Raw genomic sequence first — 18950 nt, 5'->3', positions numbered from 1 at the left:
GTCTCATTGCCAGCAAGCACAACCTAAACAAAAAGTAGATATTTAATTTTGTCTGAAAAAAGTAATTGCATTTATATAGTACTTCACACACCCTCAGAACATGCTAAAGTGCTCTGTAAACAATGTTGTACTTTTGAAAAGTAAAGCAAGGCCCCACAAACAGCAATGAGATTGATGGCCAGCTAATCGGTTTCTTCTTCACTGGTGAGAAGATAGAGAGAAGAAAGCAATGGATGTTGTCTATATGGATTTCAAGAAATCCTTTGACAAAGTACCACTTGAAAGGCTGGTCAACAAAAGTGAGGCTCATGGAACAGAAGGGTCAATGTCAGCTTGGATAAAAAATTGGCTTAAGGACAGAAAACAGCGAGTCGTGGTAAATGGCTGTTTTTCAGACTGCAGGATGGTAGACAGTGGTGTTCCCCAAAGTTCAGTGCTTTTTTGACATATATAAATGACTTGGATTTTGGACTACAAAGTAAAATTTCAAAATTTGCTGATACCACCAAACTTGGAGGTGCAGCAGACAGTGAGGATGATATTAATCGACTGCAACAGGACATAGATAGGCTAACAGAATGGGCAGATAAGTGACAGATGGAATATAATAGAGAAATAGGAGGTGATGCATTTTGGCAAAAAGGGATAGGGAGAGGCAATATAGACTTAATGGTACAGTTCTGAAGAGTGTACAGGAACAGATGGACCTGGGGGTTCATGTGCATACATCTTTAAAGGTAGCAGTGCACACAGAGAGTAGCTAGCAAAGCATATGGGATCTTGGGCTTCATAAATAGAGGCATTGAGTACAAAAGCAGGGAGGTTAAGCTGAAGCTTTATAAAGCTCTGGCTCGGCCATAACTAGAGTATTGCGACCAGTTCTGGTCACCACACTTCAGGGAGAATGTGAGATCCTTGACCGGGTGCAGATGAGATTTACCAAAATGGTTCCAGGGATGAGGGATTTTAGCTACAATGTTAGGTTGGAGAAGCTGGGTTTGTTCTCCTAGGAGCAAAGGAGATTAAGGGGTGATTTGATAGAGCTGTACAAGATTCTGACAGGTTTGGATAGGGTAGACAAAGAAAAGCTGTTTCCATTAGCTGAAGGCACAAGGACTAGGGGTGACAGATTTTAGATTTTGGGTAGGGGATGCTGGGGGGATGTGAGGAAGGACTTTACGCAGCGAGTGGTAATGACTTGGAACTCACTGCCTATGAAGGTGGTGGGAGCAGAGACGATGAATGATTTCAGAAGGAAATTGGATGGACACTTGAGGGAAATAAACTTACAGGGCTACGGGGATAGAGTCGAGGAATGGGACTGATTGGATTGCTCTGCAGAGAGCCAGCATGGACTCAATGGCCCTCTTCTGTGCCGTTATGACTCCATAACAATCAGTTCATGATTTTTTTTTTACAACACTTTACATATAAAAATTCCTAGCAAAAATTACAGATAATATTGTAACCTAGAATTAGCAATTTATCATAATTAATAATACATAAAGCCTTCATTGTTTAACTGAATTCATTAATCATTCTATTTACTACATGGCTAACTTTTTATTTCATTAAAGTGAGTCTTTTGTAATATTAGAGTGCTCTGCACAATATAATTTGATATGTAATAAATTCATAAATTAAGACAGGTTACTATATTATTCTGTAACAAACAGGCAAAGAAAATATATACACAAGTTTTTTTCTTAAAAACAGCATTTCAATGTAACTTATTTATCAAAGTTACAAAACCATTATCTAATCAGTTTGTAATGTATAATTAGTCAGATATAAGTACTAAATGTTTCACATTTGCAGCATCACTTTTTGTTTTATGAAACCATGTGCACATTTGTATTACCAAGAGACTAGATAGAAGATTAAAATGCTCTGTTTACCTGAACTGCATCATAATACATTTTCCGGGCTTCTTCGTCAGTCTTATCTGACATCAGCCAGGCCTTGAGCAAATATTCATAAAAGCTGTCTCCAAGTCCTCCAACAGATACGTGATCTGAAAGACCAGTTATATAAACCAGCATGATCCAGAAGACATCTCCACATGAAGCAAACGAGGTTATAAAATCATTCACGCACATACAGCACATTACTGACAGTTCATATGTTAACTAATGTTATGGACTATACCAGAAAATGAGACATAAATACAAGCACGGATCTAAAACCTTTGTTTTCTTGTTATATGAAGCAGGATTTCATAATATTTAATTAACCATTCCTACAAAACAGTAAAACCCATTTCTGCTCAACACTCAAGGACATTACTTGGTTAGGCTTAAAGAAGCTAACCTGCCAATTAAGTTCCAACTATTAATGTGTTTAATAATTTAAACAAAAACAATCACTGCTCCTTTTCTAAGCTGACCCAACATATTAAAATTGGCACCCACAAGACAGTTGCAGCTAGGTGTTATTCTCCTGCCACAGCTAAACATGACATGAAAAGTTCTAATACCCAATCAAAGTCAGATTATGTGATCAATGACAGAACAGCTGCACTTTTTTTTGCAATGTTACGGCTGTACATGTTTTCAAACATAACTTTGGTACATTTTCTAGCTTAAGGCTGCAGCTATGCAGAGTAGGAAGTGCGGCTGGAAAACATTAGAGGTATATGTGGGCTTCAATCACACCCTGCCTGCCAGGAAACGGGTCTGTGGAGCCTATCAGGACAGTTAATTTTAAGGTTTCAGAGTGCAGGCAGCATGGGCTGCTTCTGCCAAACATTATAAAAGACTCCGTAGTAATTTTTGAAAATAGCTTCGAGACTCTATGGACTGCTTAATCCCATCTTTTTATAACAGGGATTCACACTGCACTATTCCACACAGTATCTAGCCCAAACTTAACTTTAGTCATGGGTTATACAGCCACATTCACATCAACGTTCAGCTGAAAATGTTTCACATCACTACAGAAGTGGCAGTATAACTGCATTCTTAGATTGTCAATGAGCACAATATCACATCCGTATAGACCTATAAAAATAAAAGCATCTGTCTACATACTGTATTAAAAACACTACTAATCTACCTCAGCTGTTTGAACATTCATTTTATTTGATTTCAGGGCCTGTACTTGTTTGTCTTCACATGCAGATCCTTACAAATTAATTACACCAGACAATTCTAGTAGTTTTCGTTAAAAAGATGGCAAAATGACCTTTTTAGTTCTAGTCCCTGTTTCCTGTCCGTTAAACAATCCTCAAAGCATGCTAACATATTATTCCCAATCCCATCAGTCCTAATTTTGCATAATAACCTCTTGTGTGGCAACTTATCGAATGTTTTTAAAATCTAAATACACTGGTTCCCCCTTATCTACCCTGCAAGTTACATCCTCAAAAAATTTGAACAGATTTGTCAAACACAATTCCCCTTTCATAAATTGGTGTTGACGCTGCCTAATCATATAATTTTTTTTTTAAGTGGCCAGTTATCATGTCGATTATAGAGTCATAGAGTTATACAGCACAGAAACAGGCCCTTCAGCCCATCGTGTCTGTGCCGCCCATCAAGCACCTAACTATTCTAATCCCATTTTCCAGCACCTGGCCCATAGCCTTGCATGCTATGGCGTTTTTATAGTAGATTCTCGCATTTTCCCTATGACTGATAACAGTCTAAAGTTCCTTATTTTCTCTCTCCCTCTTTTCTTGAATAGCAGGGTTACATACTTGCTACCTTCCAATCCACGAAGACTATTTTAAAGTCGAGGGAATTCTGGAGGATCAAAACCAGTGCATCTACTATCTCTGTACCTACCTCTTTTAAAACCCTCAGGTGTGGGCCATCAGGTTCAGGGCATTTGTTGCCCCTTAGTCCCATTAATTTCTCCAGTACCATTTCTCAAAGCTCCTCATTCTCACTAGATACTTGGTGTCCCATTACTTCCGGCATATTTCTGTCTTCTGACAGACAGATACAAAGTATTCGCTTAATCATAAAGTCATAGAATGGTTACAGCATAAAAGGATGCCATTTATAAAGCCTGTTGTGTCTGTGCCAGCCTCTGTAAGAGCAACTCAACTAGTCCCACTCCCTTGCCTATTACCCGTATTTCTGCAATTTATTTTTCCTGTTTAGATAATTTTCTTATTCCCTTTTGAAAGCCACGACTGAAGCAGCCTCAACTGGACTCTCGGGCAATATATTACAGATCTTAACCACTCACTGCGTTAAAAAGTTTTTCCTCATGTTGCCTCTGGTTCTTTTGCCAATCACCTTAAATCGATGTCCTCTGGTTCTTGACCCTTTTGCCAGTGGGATAAATTTCTCCCTTTCTACTCTGCCCTTCATAATTTTGAACACCTCTATCAAGTTTCCTCTCAACTTTCTTTTCTCTAAGAAGAGTCTCAGCTTCGCCATTCTATCCTTGTAACTGAAGTCTCTCATCCCCAGAACCATTCTCATAACTCTTTTCTGCACCTTCTCCAATGCCTTCACACCCTTCCTAAAGTGTGATGCCCAAAATTGGACAATACTAATGTCTCTACCGTTTCCATATTCCCCATTATAATTTCTCCCATCTCTGCCTGTAAAGAATAAGCATTTCCTTTTGCAAATGTCTTCCTTTTTATGTACCAACAGAAGTTTTTTTTACAATGTTTTTATGTCTCTTGCTAGTTTAATCTCACATTCTATTTTCTATTTCTCTAACAATTTCTTGGTCCTCCTTTGCTGAATTTAAAAATCCTCCCAAATCTCAGGCTTACTACTTTTTTGGCATTATTTTAAGTCTCTTCTTTTAATCTGATACTGTCTTTAACTTCTTTTGTTAGCCACAGTTGGACCACTTTTCCTGTAGCGATTTTTGGTTTTGGGAAATGCATATTAATTGCAAATTCTGAATTATTTCTTTAAATGTATGCCATTGATTGTCTACCATATCTTTTAATCTAGTTTCCCATCTACCTAAGCCAACTCACCCCTCATATCTATGTAGTTTACTTTGTTCAGAATTAGTCTAGTTTTGTACTTAACTAAATCATTCTCAAACTTAGTATCAAATTCTAACATATAATGATCACTCTTCCCCTTTACTATAAAGTCATTAATTAACCCTGTCTCATTACACAAAATTAAATCTAAAAAAAAGCCTATTCCCTAGTTAGTTCAGCATACTGATCCAGAAAACTATCTTGAATGCATTCCATAAACTCAACCTCTACACTAATTACTGCAAATTTGGTTTGCCCAGTCTTGGTAGAGAAAAGTCCTCCATGATTGCTGCATTATTCTTGTTACAAGCTCCTCTAATTTCTTGGTTTATATTCTGCCCCACACTACAATTAGGGGGCCTATAAACAACTCCCACCAATGCTTTCTGCCCTTTGTTGTTTCTATGCTCCACCCACACTGATTCTACCTCTTATTTTCTGAGCTAAGATACTTTCTCTCTCTGCCACCCATCACCACGGCCCTCCACTGCCCCAAAAAAACCTTTACCATTTTGTCCGTCTCTTCTAACAGTCAAATATCCTGGAATATTTAGTTCCCAACCTTGGTCCCTCTGTAACCACTTTTTCATAATGGTAATTACATCAAACCCATTTATTTCTATATGCACTATTTATTCATCTCTTTTATCGTGAACGCTTCATGCATTCAGATGCAACTTTTTTCTATTTTTTCCCAATGTCACCTTAGTCATTAATGCCCTATTACCTTTGTAAAACTGCCTGCCCCTTTCTGACACACTCTGCTTACTTTTTTTTAAAATCAAAAACACGACTGTGCTCTACAACCTAGACATTTCTCTTTCCGTTTTTGAATTCAGCCTTTCCGGAATACTCCAACAACCCCTTCATTAGTTTAAAGTCCTATCTAACACCCTAGTTATTTGATTCACAAAAGCACTGGCGCCAGACCGATTTAAGTGGAGCCCATCCCAATGGAACAGCTCTCTTTCCCCAGTACTGGCGCCAGTCCTCCATGAATTGAAGCCCCTGCTTCCCATATCACTCATCCAGCCACGCATTTAACTTCTAACAGGTATGCCATATACCAATTTGCACGTGGCTCGGTAACAATCCAGAGATTATTACCTGAGACATTCTGTATCTTAATTTAGAGCCCAGTTCCACAAACTCTCTCAACAGAATCTCATTTCTAATTCTACCTTATTTTTTGGTTTCTACATAGGATCATAGGAAATAGGAGCAGCAGTAGCCCATTTGGCACATCGAGCCTGCTCCGCCATTAAAACAGATCATGTCTGATCATCTACCTCTGTGCCATTTTCCCCCACTATCTCCATATCTCTTGATTTCATTAGTATTCAGAAATCTATCTATTTCTGTCTTGAACATGCTCAATGATCGAGCCTCCACAGCCCTCTGGGGCAAAAGATTCCACAGATTCACCACCCTCTGAGTAAAGAATTTCTTCCTCATCTCAGTCTTAAATGGCCTACCCCTTATTCTGAGACTGTGTCCCCTGGTTCTAGACTCTCCAGCCAGAGGCAACATACTATCCACATCTACCCTGTCATGCCCTGTGAGAATTTTGTAAATTTCAATGAGATCACCTCTCATTCTTCAAAACTCTACAGAATACAGGCCCACTTTCTGCAATCTCTTCTCCTAAGACAATCCGCCATCCCAGGGTTTAGTCTCTTTGGACATCAACACTTGTCATCCTCTCACCATTTAAGAAATACTCTGCCTTTTTGCTTTTTCTACCAAAGTGGATCACTTCACGTATTGACATTATAGTCCATCTGCCATGTTCCTGCCCATTCACTTAGCCTGTCCAAATCCCCTTTTGCATCCACCTCACAATTTACACTCCCTCCTAGTTTTGTGTCATCTGCAAATTTGGAAATATTACAATTGGTCCCCATATCCAAGTCATTTATATATATTGTAAACAGCTGTGGCCCAAACACTGATCCTTGCAATACCCCACTAGTAACAGCCTGCCATCCTGAAAATAACCCAATTATTCCTACTTTTTGCTTTCTGTTTGGACATGGACCACGATGACTCGATTCTCCGTCTCCCATTCCAAGTTCTTCTCTAGTCGCGAGGAGATGTCTTTAACCTTGGCACCAGGCAGACAACACAACCTTCAGAACTCGCAGTCATGGCTGCAGAAAACAGTATCTATCTCCCTACCTATACTGTCCCTTACCACGACCATGTTCCTTTTCACTCCTGAAGGGGAGTCACTGACCTGAAACGTTAACTCTGCTTCTCTCTCCACAGATGCTGCCAGACCTGAGTATTTCCAGCATTTCTTGTTTTTATTTCAGATTTCCAGCATCTGCAGTATTTTGCTTTTATTCCTTTTCACTCCCTCCATTTGAAATGGATTTTACACAGGATCACCTATTACAGTGTCCAACTCCACACCAGGAAGGAACTATATCACTGAACCCCTGGGGGAGAGTTGATGGTGCCAAATTCAGTTTGCTCATCCACCGTGCAGACTTTGCCCTCATCCACACAGGCTGGAAGAACTTTGTGCTTGCTGGATAAGAGCAAAGGTCAAGCACCCTCCACCAATGCACCTGGGCAGTAGTCAGAAGTTGAGTTTAAAATAAATAGAAATTCTGTTACAAAAATGTGTTGTTTTTACGCAAGTTAATTTGAAAGGGAATGCAAAAACATCAGCAGATTCCTGCATTAAGATCAGAAATATTGCCAACTACACAAATGCTCAAGATACAAAAGCAATGTCCTGAAGGTCATGAAAAGATGCAGTGCATTATTGGTTGCAATTATTCCTAATTGTAGTGCACTTTAGTTATAGTAGAAAATATGGAAAAAGACAATTGGCAGTAATGAATCATTATGCACAAACTTCACTCAACACATACTTCCAACAAACAAAATTTGGAACACCATGACAACAAAAATCAATTAAGAGGACTATGGAACTTCCCTGTGTCAGGCAATTCCCCACATGGACATAAGGAAAATTGAAGATCCAGTCATTCTGGGTCACTGTAATACACTCCCTACAGGCAGCTATACAGCAGCTAAGTGGCTGTTTGAGAACACGTCTTTAACCTTTCCTTAAAGACAAGGTGTACAGTGTGGAAGGGGAAGAATATCAACTAAATTAAAAATAAAGGTTTACAAAGCCTGAAGTAATTACAAGCAATGTTCCTTCTAAACTGTACCGATTTGCAACATACAACACAGTGGGCCAAGCAGGCTGCCTACAACCAACAGTCCATTTAATGTGTGCAAGCATGCAGCAATCTTACAGGGACTACGCAGTGCAACAAACAGACTGCACACAACAAAGTAAAATTAGAGGAAACAGACATTTAAGTTACTCAACATGTTACCAGCTTCCACATGTAGGGGGCAATCTTGAGACATACATGCAAAAAAAAACATACTTTAGCAAATTAAGGCATAAAGGAAGCCAGATCTTTAGGTTTCCAAGATTACCATGGAAACCTTTGACATTTGCAATTGAAACAAGTAACTGCACATTAATCTTCAAGGACACTCATCAATAATATCCTGTGTTATTATATGCATTATTGCAGCAGACAAAATTCTACAGGCACATTTCTGCAGCAATTCACTGTCACTCTGCTGTCAGATTAGTCAGGTTAAATGAATTCACACAAAAATTGGCAGTGTGCCAGAAATTCTTTACTAAATTAGAGTTCTTCAACAATGAGAGACAGAAACTGATATTTCAAGAAGAAATTATTTCAAATGTATACTGCTGTTTTTGTGAGCTAACAGCTTCCAAAGCAGTCAAGATTAATTCTAACTGTTTGAGGGGTAAGGGGGAGGGGAAAAATCCATTTAATAAGTATACTAATTTACTGGTGTGAAATCCATAGGTGAAATATTGTTGAATGTTTAAAAATGGTTATGATATTTAATGAAAATACAGCCCTGCAATGCTAATCAGTTCCTTTCCCACATAATTACATATCAGATTAAATGAAAAAATCACAAAGTTTGAAACATGTACATGTTGTGACCTGCCAACAGAGATAGTATTTAAAAAAATCGAAGTTCTGAGCAATGCAGAAAACTAAACGTGCTTGGACAAAGCACAAGAGCAAGTCCTGCTTGAACAGACATACTCATCACCAAAATCCGCACAACTGGAAAAAACCACAAATCCCAATCCAAGGTTTGCAGGTGAAAGAACTAGATTTAAATCCCAGGGCAGCCTGTCAAATTCATATCTCTAAGCCGGTGACGTTTTACCAGTTCTCAGCTGGACCAATAGATAAAAGTTGCAACACAGAAACAGACCATTTGGCCCAACTAGACCCATGTTGCTATTTATCTTCCAAGACTGCAAATAGTTTTAATTACACTTGTCCACCACACTCCCATAAACTTGAACTTTTTTTCATTCATCCACCCATCTAATCTAATCTTGAATGGTGACATAGTGTTGTCCTTAATCACTAACCCTGGAAGTGAACGCTACAGTTAATCTTCTACCTATTACCTATGAAGCAGGGTGGGCCCAATAGATGAGCACCACTTAGTGAAGTCTCACTTCACTTCAGAGTCAATTCAGGCTCTAGATTTTCCCTCCTAAACTTTAGCATCAGAGTGAAGCAAACTTGCTTTGCATAGATCATATGGCTGCAGTGTAAATGCATCATGAAATGTTAATTTTCTTCCTCACTCATGTCAGTCTTTCAGTTTTGGTTTTACTAACATGTTTTTCTTTTCATCTTGATTACCCTTCTGAGTTTTTCTAGATAATAGGTGTAGAAAAGTTTCCACTTGGAGTGGAGGGGGGGGGGGGGGGGGGGGCGGGTAGGGAATACAAAACTAGAGGCCATTAATATAAGATACTCACCAAGAAATCAAATAATTAAAAAAAACGACTTATTCAGAGTGGTGAGAAGGTGAAACTCGTTACCAAAAGGAGTAGTTGAGGCAATTAGTATGGATGTATTTAAGGGGCTACGAGATAAACACATGAGGAAGAAAAGGAGATAGGAATGACAAGTAGGGTAAGGTGGGAGGACGCTCATGTGGAGCATAAACATTGAGATAGATATGTTGGGCCTGTTCCTTTGCTGTAAAATTCTACGTAAGTTTTTCTACTTCCTTTGTGTTTACATACTTTTTTGCGTACTCAAAAAAAGGCTAGGAAGGAGATTTATGCCTTGGTCAGCTTCTTCCCTCTCAACACTGTTTCTATTTTCTAGTATCATGGCCTTCTCCACCTCCTCATCGGTTAAAGATAGTAGAGAAGGTGGCTGGGTCCCTACAGCAGGGAGAGTAAACAACCCCAAGCAGCATTGCAATGGTGAGGGAGGGAGCAGCAAAATAACAGGCCATTGGGACAGGTACAAATATTGAAGGGAGCTACAAAAAAAAAACAAGATTATATTAGATGACAGCCAGGAATAGTGCAAGGTTTCAGATAAGGAACAGACACTTCTTTTGGGCCTCCTTATCTCGAGAGACAATGGATACGCGCCTGGAGGTGGTCAGTGGTTTGTGAAGCAGCGCCTGGAGTGGCTATAAAGGCCAATTCTGGAGTGACAGGCTCTTCCACAGGTGCTGCAGAGAAATTTGTTTGTTGGGGCTGTTGCACAGTTGGCTCTCCCCTTGCGCCTCTGTCTTTTTTCCTGCCAACTACTAAGTCTCAAGATTATATTAGATGACAGCCAGGAATAGTGCAAGGTTTCAGATAAGGAACAGACACTAGCTTCCATTATTGCACTCCCATCACTACCGTGGAATCATTTTATTGATTTTAAATGTTATTCAATCTCAAAACAGGCTAGAAATGACACAGATGCCAAAATCAATACTGACATTTCATTTTGCAATACCTACAAAAAGGCAGGTTTTCAAAGCAATTTTTAACTCAACATTCATTTTGAGGAAACAGTGATACACAGACACAAGCAATTTAGCTGAGAGTCCTTTCAAAATTCAGAGATTGCAAAAATAGTAGAAAATGTGGAGCAAACTGAATAACAAACATTTATTAATCCAAATGATCGGCTTACTCACAGAGATTTATGGCTATTAGCTGAAACTCTTGATGAGCTCATTGTCTGTTAATAATTCCTGAGTATTTTCAATCTTTAGGTGATCACTATACCGTGTCTGGTACTTTCCTCCATATTGTTGGAGATGCATTCTTTTGAATGAGATACTAATATCAGATGCACATAAAATATTCCAGGACACTAGTCGAAGAACAGGGAGTTCTCGTGGTATGCTGAGCAATATTTTCCTCTCTGATCATTCATCTCATGCACAGTTAGTGGGATCTGCCTTGCGGTCCGGCAAACGTAACAATAGTGATTTACTCCGAAAGTAATTAATTTGTTGTGACGCTTTCTGAGACATCCAGAGTATGTGATGAGGTGCTGTAGTCTTTCTAATATAATGTCCGTGTCCTGGCAATGGTTTCACTCTTTTTGGGTCAACAGCAGTTGTAGTGTAGATGGTTCCAAGCCAGGCACACGTGGCAACATTCACATAACAAATGTGGACTTAGACATAGCAGTTTATTAAGCACAAAATCATCTTAAAATAAGGTAAAAAAGAACAAAAAGAACAAAGAAAATTACAGCACAGGAACAGGCCCTTCGGCCCTCCAAGCCTGCGCCGATCCAGATCCTCTATCTAAACATGTCGCCTATTTTCTAAGGGTCTGTATCTCTTTGCTTCCTGCCCATTCATGTATCTGTCTAGATACATCTTAAAAGACGCTATCGTGCCCGCAAAGAAAATGAATTTATCTTACTGTAACTCACAGGCTATATAGAGGGAAATTATTTCCTTTGAGGCTGTGTTAAATAAAATATGGCAGCAGGGATGGGGAACTGAAGTGGGAAGAAAAGAACTGCCCTGAAGGGCTCAGATAGTAAATGTACGATATGATGTGATCCCACTCCATATGTAGCAGGAAAGTCTGAGATTCAAATTCTTGTTTATGCTGAGTTACCCAATCACAATTGCGAAGTGGTGGGACACAATATTTGTGCTTAGGGTCCACAGATTAGGGAGGAGAAAAACCAGGCAAACTTTCCACCCTGGGGACTATCTAAACAGTCTAGTGAAAGGTTCACGTGGGTGCCAGCTAAGAATAAGATCAGGCTCAGGTGAAGTTCCTTGACAATTAAGATATTTTCAGGTCATCCACTATGCAGATATAGGCCAGCAGAGTACTAAAAATGGTAGGGTATGACTTACTGTCACATCAATGCTGATGGTTGAATGACAGTATCCCCCAAAGGTCCTTTAAAAATGCAAATCAGGATTCTATGCTGTAAATAAGACCCTATTTATAGCATTCTAGGATTCAACCAAACACCATCCAGTTTCAGCCACTGCTCCAGCCGAAGGAGCAGGGGCAAACCTCCCCATTATTCCCCAAAGACCTACCTTTGTTTGGGTCCAAAGGCCAGCTGGTCTGCCTGATATCACAGCAGTGCAGAGCCGGAAGGCTGCCCAGGATCACTTTTATTTTATGCCAGCTGGCTTTATGTTAATGAGCAACAGTCCTCAAAATGAACCTGAGCCCCCATCAGTACTGTTGGGCCATTATCACTTTCTGCCAGCCAGTTGCCTGCAAATCACATCAAAGGAAAATCTATCCTTTACTGTCTAGATTCACCCATGAGGGTGGTGAATGGTTGCTTAGCTCAGCAAATTTAGCCAGTATCCGAACCATGCATATCAGGGAGATCTTGGTTAGATCCATGATCAGTGCTGAGCTTGCAGGTCTCAGCTGGAATGACAGTACAGGTACTACAGTCAGTCTCGGTGCCCCAGGTTAAGATGATTAAAATTATGCAGTATTTTTTGCTCCTGATCACGATCCTGCTAGAAATGCATGGCTGTGTGTGGAGAACAGGATCAGGCTCTGATGCGATACATCTTGCTGTCAAATCTGCTGTAAGGACTCTCCATCATGCCTCACACATGAATAATCGGCATAATAGCAGAGGGTAGCCAGCATCCATGGAACGGTACCCAAGGCAAGAAGGAAGAGGACAATATTCTCTTTCAAGTGGTGCCGGAGGACATTTAACATCTATGTAGCTGCACTCTGGCATGAACCTTCAACAAAGGAAGAGAACACAAGGGAAGGATAAACTGTATTCATTCAGCTGGAGAGATTTTGTACTAGCAGGAGAGAGAATGTTGACCGAATATCAACAAATTGTTGCAGTTGTAGAATTGCTTTGCTGGCAGAGTATCTGTATATTGCTAAGTCATTCTGCAATTAATTTATAACTAGTTTTTCAAGGTTACTGTCCTTACCACCAAAGGAGATTTTTTAAAAAACTGATGTTTTAGCCAGGATAGGACTGCAAAATACTGCAAACAATGTAGATTTGAAATACAACTATTTTTGAACTCAGGACACAATATACTCAACTGGAAAAACTCTCCACTTATCTACTTCTGCTCACCCAGAAACAATCTAACCACTAACAAATTGTAGAAATGCATCATAATTGGCTAGAGAGTTTAGAACTATGTAAAAAAAAAATCCCAGCGTTACATTACCTACATTTGGTTTGCTTTGTCAGATTTAGTCCTACTTCGACATACAAATGCAAACCCTTCATCCAAACAGCTGAAAAGGCATCGAGACACTATTTAAAAGTCTGGTTCAACACAGAAGCCATCTAAACATATGGTCTTACCACCACCTCACCCACAGCTGTCACTATATGCAAAGATTCAACCTGCTATAACATTTCAGTTGTTTTGAAGTGAAAGTATCAGCTGAACAGAGTTGACATAACACATAAAATGTAAACAGAAGCCTTGAGGTGGGACCAGGCTAAGCAGAGAGGTGGGGGGAGAGGAAGAACACATGGAAGCAAGAAACATCACCTGAATGAAGCAGTTGCTGACCAACATATAATAGAAAGATAATATGCAGGAAATTTAATCAATTTTGCTGACTGAAAATTTCAGGAACATTTTGGCAACTGAAAGAACATAGAAGAATGTAACTAAATGGTGAAAAGTCATTTTTCTCTGGTCTCTCAACAGAATAAAACTGCAGCATGTGACAAAAAGTGTTCTTATGGATTAAACCTGATATGCGTATAAGTAGTCGAGGATCAAGAACCATGCACTTACTTGGTTTTTGAAAAAAAAGTTAATTTTCAAATGGATTTACTTACGTTGACCCCACTGACCACTGTTGGGGTTCAAGTAATTTGGATACAGTCCTTGTGGTTTATCCAAACGATGCAAAACTTTTCGAATGTTCATCATCTGTCAAAACAGCCTGAATTATTGCATTTTGAATTTCTAAATTGATAAAATTGCCTACTTAATGATAAAAGCAGATTCAACTTCAAAACTGAACCAAAAAAAATCAAAGCTTCTGCTCCAAAACCTAATTTATATTTAATTAGGTTTCAAATATTTTCTCTGCTTCAATTGTAGCTCAAATGTGAGACGTTCCGTCAAAATCAGTATAAATTAAATTTTATTTTTATATCAAGTCAGAAAATTCTCACTTGTGAATCAAAAATATTTCAGGCAAAAAGCAATGTTTTTGTGTTTCTGTGATTCAAGGCATAGTTTTCAGTTGGAGGAGTAGATGATGTTGTGGTCCAATATGCTGCATCACTGTGCACAATTCTCCACAAGCTGAATTTCCAATCTTGGTTGTGCTACTATGATCATGCATAGAACAAAGTGCGAGGCTCTTTCACAAAGGAACACAGAGGAGCAAAAAAAGTAGTACGAGGGCAACTCACCCTACACTGCTTTAAATACAACATAATATATATTGCAGCCTTGTGGTTGATCATGAGGAAGAAAGCTATGGACTGCAGGAAGATATCAATGGACTGGTCAAGTGTGCAGAAAAGAGGCAAATGTAGTTCAATCTGGAGAAGTGTGAGGTAATGCATTTAGGGAAGGCTAACATGGTAGGGAATACAAGATTACTGATAGAATACTGAGAAACATAAAGGAACAGAGACACCTTGGAGTGCATATCCACAGATCCCTGAAGGTAGCAGGGCAGGTAGATAAGGTGGTTAAGAATGCATACGGGATACTTTCCTTTATTAGCTGAGTCACAGACCTAAAGCATTAATTCTGTTTCTCGCTCCACAGATGTTGCCAGCATTTTCTGTTTTTATTACTAGAGCAGGTAGGTTATGCTAGACCTGAATAAAACACTGGTTAGCACAGCTAGAGTACTGCGTACAGTTCTGGTCACCGTATTACAGGATGGGTGTGGTCACACCAGAGAGGGTGCAGAGGAGATTTATGAGGATGTTGGCAGGATTGGAGAATTTTTAGCTATGAGGAAAGATTGGATAGGCGGGGGTGTTTTCTTCGGAGCAGAGGAGTCTGTGGAGAGATTTAATTGAGGTGTATAAAATTGAGAGAGGCCTTGAAGGTGTGGATAGGAAGGACCTATTACCCTTAGCAGAGAGGGCATAGATTTAAAGTAACTGGCAGAAGGATTAGAGGGGAATGGAGAAATCATTTCACCCAGAAGGTGGTGGGGATCTGGAACACTCTGCCTGAAAGGGTGGTAAAGGCAGAAACCCTCATTGCATTAAAAAAAAACACTTGGATATGCACTCGAAGTGCCGTAACCTAGAAAGCTATGGGCCAAGAGCTGGAAAGTGGGATTAGGCTGGATAGCTCTTATTTCAGCCGGCCTCCTTCTGTGCTGTAAATGTTTGTGTTTCTATGTGCTCAGCTCAAAGGGATTTAGCTGCATGGTCCTTTGATGAGGAAATGGTGTTTGAGGAGACTGTTTTTGTTAGGTAACACATCCACTTTATCAATTAATATACAACAATCTTCCAAGATATTTTGTGAGAAAGAGGTGTTTGAAATGACTCAACATTTAGAGGAGTTTTGGACTACTTGGGTCCTAATTATTCAGCATAATATTCAATAATTTGTAAACAAATTAAAATTGGTACATTATGGTAACTGACCTTTTCTGCAAACACTGGATTTCCAGACAGTTGACTTAAATGCATGAACTCGAGATGCAAGGTGCCAAATTCAGCCAAGATACTGCTACCTCCTGAGGCCCAAGGCCAGTTCCGACCAATTCCACTGTAAAAGCATTCAATGTAGAAAGTAGTAAAGTTGCTTAAAACATACAAATTGTTTTCTGCCAAATACATATCAAAATATTTGAAGCGGATGAGCCAAATACTTAAAACACAATGGAACAAACAGCCAAACTTTGCAAAACAATCTGCAGTTTCCAATGTCACCAGCAAAACTGAATTTATCAGTTGTGGTGTTAACAGCTGAATTTGTATTCATCTACTTTTTGTAAACAGACAGCCATGGACAGTCTGCAAATTTCACCTGATAAAATTGCAACTTATGATTAAGCATATCAGAATTATTAAATTTAAAAACTGGAGTAACCCTGGAGTCTATCTTATTCTGTTGAGATATAAACTTTAGTTTATTGAAATATTTCAATCAGCTTTATGAACCAGAACAGATCACTTACTGAATTTTGAACATGTTTTATGTACAGTCTATCACAGAGTAGCCAACCCACTGCTTGTGAGCCACATTTTTAAAAAAATGTATTCATTCATGGGATGTGGGCGCCATTGGCCAGGCCAGCATTTATTCCCATTCCCAATTGCCCTCGAGAAGGTGGTGATGAGCTGCCTTCTTGAACCGCTGCAGTCCATATGGGGTAGGTACACCCACAGTGCTGTTAGGAAGGGAGTTCCAGGATTTTGACTCAGCGACAGTGAAGGAACGGCGATATAGTTCCAAGTCAGGATGGTGTGTGGCTTGGAGGGGTACTTGCAGGTGGTGGTGTTCCCATGCATCTGCTGCCCTTGTCCTTCTAGTTGGTAGAGGTCGCGGGTTTGGAAGGTGCTGTCTAAGGAGCCTTGGTGCATTGCTGCAGTGCATCTTGTAGATGGTGCACACTGCTGCCACTGTACGTCGGTGGTGGAGGGAGTAAATTTCTGTGGATGGGGTGCCAATCAAGCGAGCTGCTTTATCCTCGATGGTGTCGAGTTTCTTGAGTGTTGTTGGAGCTGCACCCATCCAGGCAAGTGGAGAGTATTCCATCAGAAGCCTGACTTGTGCCTTGTACATGGCGGACAGGCTTTGGGGAGTCAGGAGGTGAGCCACTCGCCTCAGGATTCCCAGCCTCTGACCTACTCTTGTAGTCACAGTATTTATATAGCTACTCCAGTTCAGTTTCTGGTCAATGGTAACCCGCAGGATGTTGATAGCAGGGGATTCAGCGATTGTAATGCCATTGGATGTCAAGGGCAGATGGTTAGATACTCTCTGGCTTGAGATAGTCACTGCCTGGCACATGTGTGGCGCGAACATAACATGGAGATTTTCTATTCTTGAAGTGTGGATATTACATTGTATTCAGATTGCCAGCTCTCCCTTTCCGATAAGCTGAACTAGTATGAGAATATCCTGCTGTTGGCTGTTGCTGATTATGCTGCTATAGCATTAATGTGCACAACATGAAGGAAGAGGAGTGGCAAGAAATGGCAAGAAGCAACACTGATAGAAAAGGAGTGGGACACAACCTTCATTTAGGAAAGTTGAGTGGAAGGGAGCAGTGGGAAACGTGGTCCTGTGGAGAGTCAGCAGTGAGTCACGACTTTCAGATTGATTGCTCGACCCCATCAGAATAGCTAGAAAATTCCATTTTTTTTTTGTTAAAGTGTATTCAAAATTTTTCCTTTCATACTTTACCTATAATCTTTTACCTACACAGCATGTAAGTGATTTATCTGTAAATGCACTTGTACATTATTTAGTGGGCATGCAGTGGGTAGGTACAGCAGTACTGAGGGGACTTCAAAGTGAAAAAAGTAATCAGATTATTTGAAGGAGAAATAATATGTGACCAAGAGCAAAATAAAGAAAGCATCTAAAAATTATACATCCCAAGCTAGGAAGAAAAATAATGAAAATATAAAAAGAAATATATATATATATAACCACAGGATTGGCAACATTAGCAATAGAGTGAATGGACCAGCAGCTGAGGAACAGCATTAAACTGCAGTAAAATCCAGCAGCCCAGCGTTAAAATAGAAACTAAATAGGGACTTCATACACCCTATACATATTGGAGTTTGCTAGAAGGAATTTTGTTAAAAAGCTTGGGCAAGAAGCTTCATGCAGTGTTAAATGGCAAAAAGCAAGCTTTCACTTAAGAGCATTAGATCAATCGCATGGCCATCATTTTGATTCAGTAGAGCAGAGTTAACGTAAGGACCACTGAACAATTAGCTTCCCACCCAAAAATAATAAATTATGAAAAATAAGAGCTAAAGAAAAATGGTGTCATCACATTGTTAGTTGCTGGGCAGGTAAATTAAAAATCTTCTACTGAAGTATGGACATTTTTTTTCAATTTAAGTTCATGCAGTGTATTAAAATTCACAACACATTTCATGAAACAATACCTATTATGGGAGCCACAAGTAGAATTTGTGCGCATACTCTACCCAATATATAAGCTACCCAACCAAGACACGTTTGAATATTCATTGAGTCTTATAATTAGCCATTGGTATAGGGATATTCCAGCTCATACACTAAATAGAAGGAATAAAAGGGATCTTTTTTCAGTCACTGGGTTTAACAGAGTTTTGTAGCATTCTCTCTCAGCTTTCTGCCACAGCACTGGGCATTTGACTGAGGGGCTTTAGATGATGAAAATATAAATCCTTTGTTTGAGAACACAAGTTATCTCTAAAAGCAATAAAAGATCCTTAACCTATCCCATATCATGAGACATTCGCCTGCACATATACTTGCTGTGCTAATGATAGCCATTCTCCATTCTCGTTGATATCTATGACAAAGCATAGTTTATAACTTATTAAATGTTCCGGATTATTTCAATCAGCTGTTTGCATCGCATATTAGTACGATTAGCATGGCTACATAATGTTGGGTTACAGTTTGCACTACAGCAATATCCACCGCAACGATTATAGCT

At 39.5% G+C, this 18950-nt stretch overlaps 1 protein-coding gene across 1 annotated transcript in view; it reads right to left on the bottom strand.

Annotated features, from left to right (window-relative positions):
• Positions 1-18950, bottom strand: part of man1a1 (mannosidase, alpha, class 1A, member 1) — a 511026-nt gene that overhangs the window by 29010 nt on the left and 463066 nt on the right. Inside the window, exons 6-8 of the mRNA XM_068025440.1 lie at positions 15925-16048; positions 14134-14227; positions 1899-2014 (exon numbers count right to left, since the gene is read on the bottom strand). Of these exons, the coding sequence (XP_067881541.1) occupies positions 1899-2014; positions 14134-14227; positions 15925-16048 (334 nt within the window). The remainder of the gene's footprint in view (positions 1-1898; positions 2015-14133; positions 14228-15924; positions 16049-18950) is intronic.

Source organism: Heterodontus francisci, chromosome 3 (assembly GCF_036365525.1).
Source record: "Heterodontus francisci isolate sHetFra1 chromosome 3, sHetFra1.hap1, whole genome shotgun sequence".
Classification (NCBI taxonomy): Eukaryota; Metazoa; Chordata; class Chondrichthyes; order Heterodontiformes; family Heterodontidae; genus Heterodontus; species Heterodontus francisci.
The sequence above is the reverse complement of the archived record's forward strand: the minus strand, read 5'-3'. Positions and strand labels throughout refer to the sequence as shown.